General features: G+C 59.8%; 1 protein-coding gene across 2 annotated transcripts; it reads right to left on the bottom strand.

Moving 5' to 3' along the window:
* Nucleotides 1-4,052: 4,052 nt before the first annotated feature.
* On the bottom strand, nt 4,053-8,204 carry HLX (H2.0 like homeobox). 2 transcript variants are annotated; one of them, XM_048299664.1, is made up of 4 exons: nt 7,177-8,168; nt 6,422-6,601; nt 5,762-5,946; nt 4,053-4,936 (listed from the first exon to the last, which is right to left on the bottom strand). In XM_048299664.1, exons 1-4 carry the CDS (start codon nt 7,748-7,750, stop codon nt 4,592-4,594), a joined length of 1,284 nt encoding a protein of 427 aa, XP_048155621.1. In that variant the 5' UTR covers nt 7,751-8,168; the 3' UTR covers nt 4,053-4,591. The 2 variants fall into 2 exon arrangements, with proteins under 2 accessions (XP_048155621.1, XP_048155622.1); XM_048299665.1 differs by lacking the exon at nt 6,422-6,601 and having other exon boundaries at nt 7,177-8,204.
* Between the last annotated feature and the right edge of the window lie 291 nt (nt 8,205-8,495).

The following is an 8,495-nucleotide window of genomic DNA, read 5'->3' as shown; positions in this document are numbered from 1 at the left end:
CTGGGGAAAAACATTAAAAAAGAGGGGGAAAAAAGGAAAACCGGAGTAGTATAAACCTGGCCGAGGTGAGCTAGCATATTTAGCTAATGGAGGTGGACTATGAAAAGAGACTTCATATTTCTCTCTGAGGAGTCTCTCCAGGTCGGCAGCCGAGAATACACACAGCAAACGTTGTGCTTGAATTATAGCTGAGGCTTTGCTTTATTTGAATTCACTGGTGTTTATTTAAGAAAGTGAATAAAGGTTTTGTGTAAACAGCCATTATTTCTGATGAGCGCTCAACAGCAATAAGAAGGGGGTGGTTTTTTTAGTCGAGATTGTGGCAAAAGTTGACATTTTGGAGATTGCAGTTTGTCTTGCCGACGCCAGGCAGTCCCGAGGCATGAACTGCAGGGAAAGCTGTGTGTGCCTGCGAGTGCGAAACGGCGATGCCGAGCGAACTGGGGTCTGAAAACAATTATTTTTTAAGACATCAGCTTAAGCCCGACATTAAAATAAAATAAAAATATTTTCCTAAGGAGCGGGGCGGGTCTCGCTCTGCTAACGAGGGAGGCGAACTCAGGTTTCGCTGCCGCCGGCTCCGCGCCCACGGGGCTCTGGGGGGAGCAGCACCGAGCCGGGGGGGGCGCGGCGGACCCCGATCCCAGCTCCTCGCCCGGCCCTTTTGCACCGTACATCGCTTGATTAAAAGATTGCTTCTGTTTTGTTGTATTATTGTTTTGGGGTTTTTTTCTTCTAATGTGGCTGTTATTTCTGAGGTTGAGTCGGGTCTCCGGAGATCGAGGTCTCTGGTAAGAAATCGGGCGAAAGGAAAACTGTCACGTTGGACTTCCTAACACAGCGCCCGGGAAAGGTGGGGTTATTGGTAAGCTGCTCCCCGGGAAGAAGGCCGGCCGAACCTGGCTCTGATCAGCCCGGCTGGGCATCTCTGCGAGTGTGGACGCCCCCAGACAGGGCTGGGGTATCGGAGCGGCACGGCCAGGCCTCCCGCTTCAGTATTAACCCGATTTCCCATACATGCCACGCAGGAGGAGGCAGGAAAACCTCTGTTCTCCGTGCTGCAGCGCGTATCGCTCCAGCTTCTTGGTCTCACGTACAACTTTTCGTCCGAAATCAGCGCGAAAAATCTCTGCCGGCCGTCCGGGTGGGGAAGCGGGGCAACGAAGCGAGTGTGTGCGGAGAGTCCGCCCTGGCCGGGACCGCGGAGACCGGGGCAGTGCCGGGGAAGCTCCTGCCGGCCCCTCCGCGGGGACCCCGGCCCCGCCGCGACACCCCGCTGTCACCCAGCCGCGCTGCGCGGGCGGGGGCAGCCCGAGGGGGTGGCGGTGCCCGGCACAGATCTGGAAGGAGTCACAGCCGATTTAGGAGAGGTGAAGAGACCGCCCGGAAAGCTCCTGCTCCCGACTGAAACACCGTCGAGGGGTTTCGGGTCGGTAGTAAAACAGTGGGCTCGGGCGTCTCGCCTTCAGAGACAACCAGCATCAAAAGCCTTTCGTGTTACTAGGCCCTAACAAGCAAACAAAATAGAGGCACCCCCAAGCTTTCTTTGGCCTGTTCTGGGCGCGGGGGGGGGGGGAGGTTGCATTGCACTACGGACACGTCTCCTTCACCAGCGAACGGCGTTGGAGCTGCATGCGGCCACGACATTGTCCCGACCTTTTCCCGCAGAAATCGAGCAGTAACTACAGCCTCGCGGGACGGGGAAAACTCCCTTCCCTGGAGAGACTGGAACAAATCCCTCCATGGGCGCATCTTTCCCCAGACTCGTTTTCGTGGCTTTGCTCTACCTGCACGTGCACAGCGGGAGCACACTGGTGAGAGATATGATTCATTTTCCCTGTAGCCGGGAGAGAGGAAGAAACCCACCTCCCGGCTCCGCCACTTGGCCCCTTGGCCCGAACAGCACCCGAGGTGCACGAAGCACAAAAAGCGGGAGGAGGACGAAGGAATTTTATCCCATCTCTTCCATTCCGATCTGAGCATCTTTCTTCAAAGCTCGAGTCCCAACAGCATTATTTCCTCTTTTGTCGCGTTATCTTAAAGTGATGCCATAAAGGCATTGCCCCGCTCTCTCCCCGACCCCGAGTCCAGGCGGGCATTGCTCCCGTTATTTGGGGAGGCCGAGGTGGAGAGAGCCTGGCCCCGCGCAGCCAGCCCTGTGCTCGGAGGAGACGCAGATTCCTTTAACCCAAGGGAAGAGAAACTCTTTCCCGGTGCGCTTTTCCTTTCTCATCTGACAAGAGCCACTCCAAAACCCTCTCTCCTGCATGGGCTAGTCTTCAGGAAGCAAACTCAAAAGGCAAACAAATTCCTGCGGTTCCGTGAGCCGCACCACGGTGGTTTACCGGAGGAGAAACAATCGTGTTTCGCTGGGCATCTGTCCCGCGGCTTCCCTTGCGTTTAGGGGAGTTCCAACATCACGGCAAATCCCGCGCCGATGGGCGCAGCCGCTTTCTGGGGCTGAAAGCGAACTGCGGGGCCCCCGCCGTGCCCCGATAAGATGTGGCACCCCCTCGTTTCCTCCCTGGCAAGGTTTTAAAGGCAGAACATTAATTTATAAGCCCCCTACAGATAATTTTTTCCCCCGTCCCATTTCTCTGTTCCAAGAGGGGTCGGCCAGGGACAGCGCCCGAGGAGCGCTGCCCTGCGCGGGCGCTGCGGGCATCCAGGAACGCGTCAGAACTTTGTGGGCGCCCCTCTTGGAGATCACCCTGCCTGTCGTGGCTCTGACGGAGCCTCTGCCCTCTCCGTTACACGTTTTTTGCCAATTCACCCGTCCCTTCTTCATCCGGCAAGACGTCTCGTGGCCTGCCGTATGCCCCAGCTCCTTCTCCCCCGGGCTTCTGGCAGGGGAACTCTGTCGGCCTTTCCTTCCCTTTCCTCGAGGCTTTGCTCCCCCTAGCAAGGGTGTCCTCCCCGGAAAACCCCCCCTGTCCTGAAGGATTCTCGCCTGAGCTTTCAGAGAAGCAGCAGACGAAGGCCAGAGGTGCGCCCGCCTCCGTATGGCTGGAGGGCACCGAGATTTGTCCAGCCTTTCTCTTTATTCCTCCGTCTCCCCTTTCTTTCTAGCGATGCCACAGGCTCAGTGCCCATCGGCCGAGCCTGGGGGCAGAGGGAAGGTGGCCCAGCTTCTCCTGTCCTGCCCTGCCTCCGTGAGCAGGATCCCGGCCCCCGCGTATTCCTGTGCCGAGGCAAAAACCTCTCTTCCCAGAGGGAAGGACGGGGGCTGCTCACCGCCGCGGCTTTCGCTCTAATCTCTGCTGCTTGGCAAGGGAGGAGGGGGAAGCAGGCTGGCTCAGAAGCGGCCCCCGTTCTCCCTCGTGGCCCGAGAGGAGCGGAGCACGGAGCAGCGCGGCGCTTTATATTCTTCCGAGGGCGAAGCCAGCTATGAACCCGAGCGGAGCCGTCGGATCCCGGCCTGGACCCCCGGGGAGCTCCGGTGGAGCCGCCCGGCCGCGCTCACCGGGGTAGGGGGAGCATCCGCCGTGTGTCCCCCCCGGAGCTCACCCTACCCCCACCCCGCCATCGGCCTCCTCGCCGCGCACAGCGCCTGGATGACGTCACAGCGCACCCCGGAGCCGCACCGCCGCGCTGTGACGTCACGGGGGCTTGCGGGGAGGCGCGCGGCGAACCGGAGCGACAGCGAAGCGAAGCGAAGCAAAACTAAACAAACCAAAGGTGCCGTGTCCCCCCCGCGCCCCAAAACTGCCCCGCCGGCTCTCGGCAGCGGCCCCGGGAGTCGAGGGCGGTCAGACGGCCCAACCCTGCCGGTCACCCGTGATCAGTGGCACAGACACATGTGCAGGCACACGCGGGATTACGAATGACATTGGTAACCTTCTCATCGGGTGCACAACTCTGCGTCATCAAATCCAGTCCTTGTCACTGCCTTCATTAGAAAAGAAAAGAAAACAAAAATAAATGTAAGTAGAAGGAGAAGGCTGCCTGGGGAGGCTCCGAGGCGAGGAGAGGCAGCTGCTGCCTTCGAGAGGGGTGAAGGAAGCTGGGGCAGCCACGCCAGCCCTCGCCCCTGGTCAACAGACTGACGTGGCTACAAACCATAGCAAACATTTTATTTACAGAAGTTATATATATATATATATTTATATTTATATATTTTGTCAGTGCAGTATTTCTTGGCCGGATTATTCGAAGCAACACGTTGCAACCAATGAGGACGTTGGCAAAATACTTCACATTGTAAATTGGGTGGGGGGGGGGGGGGGCGGGGAAAGGTGGGGATTTCGGAGAGCGTTCTCGCAGTCCCTCGCTCGGATTTTCCTTGGAGAGAACGAGGGTCAGGAAACGGAGAATCAAAATAAAATTTAAAAAAACAAACCAAACAAACAAAAGAGCGAACGCCCGGTCTCCTGCGAGCAGCTCTGAGGGAAAGGCGGCCGCCTCGCGCTCCGCCGCCCCAGGACCAGGGCTCCCCTCTCCGCCCGAGTCCTCGGCCCCTCTCCCTGGCCAGGCCGGGCGCTGGCCACAGGCGGGAGCGGGCCGGAGCCAGGGCCGGTGCTGGGCCGGCCTTGCCGCGCTCCCGGGACGGGGAAGGGAGATAAATTAGCGCACAGGTCCCGGGCCGCCCCGACTATAGGCCGCTCCGCGGCTCGGGGCTGGCGGCGGCGGGCGGCGGCGGGGAGGGGAGGCCGGCGCTGTCGCAGGACTTGCCCAGCCCGGCGGCGGGCAGGCTCCGCTCGGCGCCCTCAGTCCGTTCCGTGTCGCTGGGGGCCATGCCGAGGGACTCGGCGTCGCTGCTGTCGCTGTCGCCGTCGGAGCGGCTGGGGCTGCGCTCGGGCTCCCCGGGGGCGGCGGGCGGTGCGCCGGCTCGCTGGGCTGCCGGCTCCGGCTCCGGCGGCGGCTCCTTGTCCTTCTGGGCCTGAGCTTCCTTGGAGTGCCGCCACTTCATCCGCCGGTTCTGGAACCACACCTTCACCTGCGGCCGCACCGCCCTTAGACGGGCGGCACGGCCCCACCGCGCCCCGCACCGCGCCCCGCACCGCGCCCGGCTCCGACCCCTTCCACCGGCACCGGCAAAGCGGGGAGAGAAGGAGGAGCCGTCCTCCCCTCCCGCTGCCCAGATCCTTACGAGACTAAATGGCTTTTCTTTGTTTTTTCCTCCTCCTAGTTTGTGTATTTAAATACCTCACACACCCCACCCCGTATGTGCTTGTTTGTTTGTTTGTTTGGATGGGGTTTTTCCTCTCTCCTTCTGCTTCTTCTTCCAGGAAACCAAATCTTGCTCAAGAAACCACAGCGTTAAACAATTCTGTGCGCTGCGGGCCCTCAATAGTGGAATCATTACAGAGTGGCGTTTAATGATTCCGTTTGAAGAAGTGTTTTCACTTCCTCAGAACGAGGGATTTCACAACGCGAGGAAAGATTTAGAACAAAAAAAATTTAAAACAAAAAGGAAAAAAAAAGGGGACATTAAGAATAGTGTGTTCACATCTACTTCCTTTGACCTAAACTGCCTCCTACAGCAAATTGCACTCCAGTAAAGCGCACACTGATGGTCTGCCCTGGCCCCGATCGTCTCTCTGCCCGGCCTGCTCCTTGGTGGACAAAACAAAGGCAAAAACTCCGTGCCGGGCCGCGGTACGCTGCGGAAACTGGGGCAAGAGATGCTCGGGGCGAGGTGCAGCCCCTCAGACAGCCCCACTTATAATAAAGGAAGGGAAAACACGTAGAAACCTTACTGCCCTCTGGTATCCATCTAAACTGGAAGTAAGGTTTGAAACAAAACCGAAGCCATTCTTACTTGAGCATCTGTCAGCCCCAGCATCGCCGCCAGTTGCTTCCTGTCCGGTTTGGTGACATACTTCTGGATTTCGAACCGTTTTTCTAAACCTTTCCTCTGCAGGTTGGAAAAAACAGCCCTGGACCAGGAGCGTTTCCTCTTGTATGTCTGGGGCAGAGTGTCCTTGGTTAGAACTGCGTACGGACCTGGGGAGGGGAAGAGAAAAGCGGGGAAAGAGAGGGGGAGACGGCGTTATTAATATTGCAGCCTGAAAGGGAGCATTCAATCGATCAGAATAAGAGTTGGACTGCGGTGTGCAGGGAGGGCCCGGGCCAGCGTGGCCCTGCCTGCCCGATGGGTACGTGTCCTGTCAGCTTGTGCTGCCTCGGGCGCGGGTGGAGCTGCCTGGAACCCGAATTTCTTCCTCTCCCCCCTCCCCGCTCCTTCTCTCTCTGCCCAGGTTATTACTCCTATACTCGATGGGATGGTCCTCTAGGTCAGGCCCTAGCCGACTCTTCCTCCCCCCCACGCAGCCCGGCTTTCGCCCAAAATCTGAACCTCGCTACAAAACACACACCCTGGCCTTTCAAAAGTGCCTGGCGAGTCCCTCCGGGAGGAAGGGGGCTGCTCCAGGACGAAGGGCCCTGCGCCACGGGAGGGTCGAGGAGGGACGAGATGTACCTGGAAAAGTGTCTTGAAATTGGTGCTGCACTGAGCTCCTTGGGTTTGTGTTTAAGGGACCCAGGATAGCAGAGGCCTCGTTAATGGGGTCTAGAGACGCGAAGAACTGGCCGGCGGAAGGCTGCAAGTTGGGGAGATGAACCCCAGTTTGGCGGCTCGTAGTTAATAAGGAGGTCAGATCTGCGAGCACAGGAACAAGGAGAGCTCTGTTATACCGCGGTCGAGACCGACAACCCGGCATGATCCGGAGCGGGTCCCAGGCCGGAGGGGCTCGGGGGGCCACCATGCAGCCGTCTCCCGCCCCCAGGGGCTCTCCTCGGGAGAGGCGGCCGTGCCCCGGCAGTCAGACATCCTCCGACATATTTACTCCCTTGGTCAGGATGTTTACAGGCCGCGAGGGGAGATGGATTGCAGCGAAAGCCTTTAGACGGGCTGTGCCCCGGGAGGCAGAAATCACTGGGCGCTCCGGGAAGTGCGGAGTGCTCCGCTCGCTATTTTCCCGCTATCGCTATTTTCCCAGGGGCGCAAGCCCTGCGCCCCGGCTCTGCCGTGCGGAGGCCAGGGCGGGGGCAGGGGGGGCTGGCTTAGTGAGCCTATTAGAGACTCCGATTTATAACTTTTTTTTTTTTTTTTAGTAATTCTTTTCTCGGCTAGATAGAAAAGTTTTCAAATCGCGGGTGTAGTCGCTAATCACAGTACAAGTAACAGAGCACCGAGAGAGTAAGCAGGGAAAGCGGACAAGCCAATTTCTCTACCTCTCAGCGTGTTGCCTTCCTTGACTTTGGGGTCAAACTCCGCCGATAAAATGCGGTCGATGCCGAATTTCAGGTCCTTGCTGGCGGGCGCCGGCGCCGAGCCGTGCGTGTGGCCGCCGGGCAGCCGGGCGGGGGCCGGGGCGCCTCCGCCGCCCGCAGCCGCCGCCGCCGCCGCCGCGGGGGACCGGTGCTGCGGGGGGCGGTGGTGGTGGGAGTGGTAGGCGGCGGAGAGCGGCGAGAGGCGCGGCGGGAAGGCGGCGGCGGGGGCGTCGGGGGCCACGACGGGCGTGGGCCGGAGAGGCGAGGCCGTGGCGTGGAAGGGACCGCCGTGGTGCACGGCTCCCAGCGCGGCCGGCATCCCGGTGCCGGGTCCTCCGGGCAGGCTGTCGGCAGCTCCTCCCGCCGCCTCGCTGCCGGCGTGGAGGATGTCGGCGATGCAGAAGGACGGCTTCTTCGCCGCCGCGGCGTCCAGCGGGAAGCAGCCGCCGGCCGCCGGCCCCGATGCAGAGCAATACGCCGCTGACCACAAGCTGAAGTTGGAGGCGTAGAAAGGAGCCAGCCCGGCCGTGTACATCCTGCCCGAGGAGGGGTCGCGCCGCTCCGCAGCTCAGCTCCCGGGTGCGCGCCGCGGAGCTGCCCGCAGCCCCGGGCGCATGGGGAGGGATGGCTGGGCGAGAGGCTGCTGGTGGAGCACTTCCCGGAGGGGCGAGGAGGGAGAGCCAACCACCAAAAAAATGAAGAAAAAAAAAAGAAAAAAAATAACCCCGAAAATTAAAAAGTCCCCAGAACCCACGGCCAGACGAAGAAAGCGAGCGGGCGAGGAGCGGAGAGGCGCAAACAAAACAAACCCAAACCAAACCCCCTTTCCTCGCACTGGGGGAAGAAAAAAATATCCACCCCTCCCCAAAATTTTCTCTGGCAGCGAGCAGCCCTCGCTCCCTCCCCACGCCCAATCCGCGATCCGCGGGGCTGGGCAGCACCGCCCGCCGACACGCCCACGCAGGGCCGGGTCCCGGGTACGGCCACCGCGCCCACAGCGCCAACTGCGTGGCGCGGACCCGCGATTTGGAGCGGTTTGCCCCACAAAGTACAGCCCAACACACACCTATCCCCCCCTTAAATTGCGCCCTCGACTTTGAACAAACCCTTCCCCCCCCCAAAAAAAAAAAAAAAACAATCAGCGCAAGGTCTCCGCGCTTGCTGCCGCCGCGATTTCCAAACGTTTGAAAGAAAAGCGCAGGGAAATTCTTGGCTATTGGAAGCGGGTCTGTCCTCTTGGAAACGATTCTCAAGGAAATGTGTTTCCTTCCTGGATAAAT

Source organism: Corvus hawaiiensis, chromosome 3 (genome assembly GCF_020740725.1).
Source record: "Corvus hawaiiensis isolate bCorHaw1 chromosome 3, bCorHaw1.pri.cur, whole genome shotgun sequence".
Lineage (NCBI taxonomy): Eukaryota > Metazoa > Chordata > Aves > Passeriformes > Corvidae > Corvus > Corvus hawaiiensis.
Note: the sequence above shows the minus strand (reverse complement) of the source record. Positions and strands in the feature narration are given on the sequence as shown.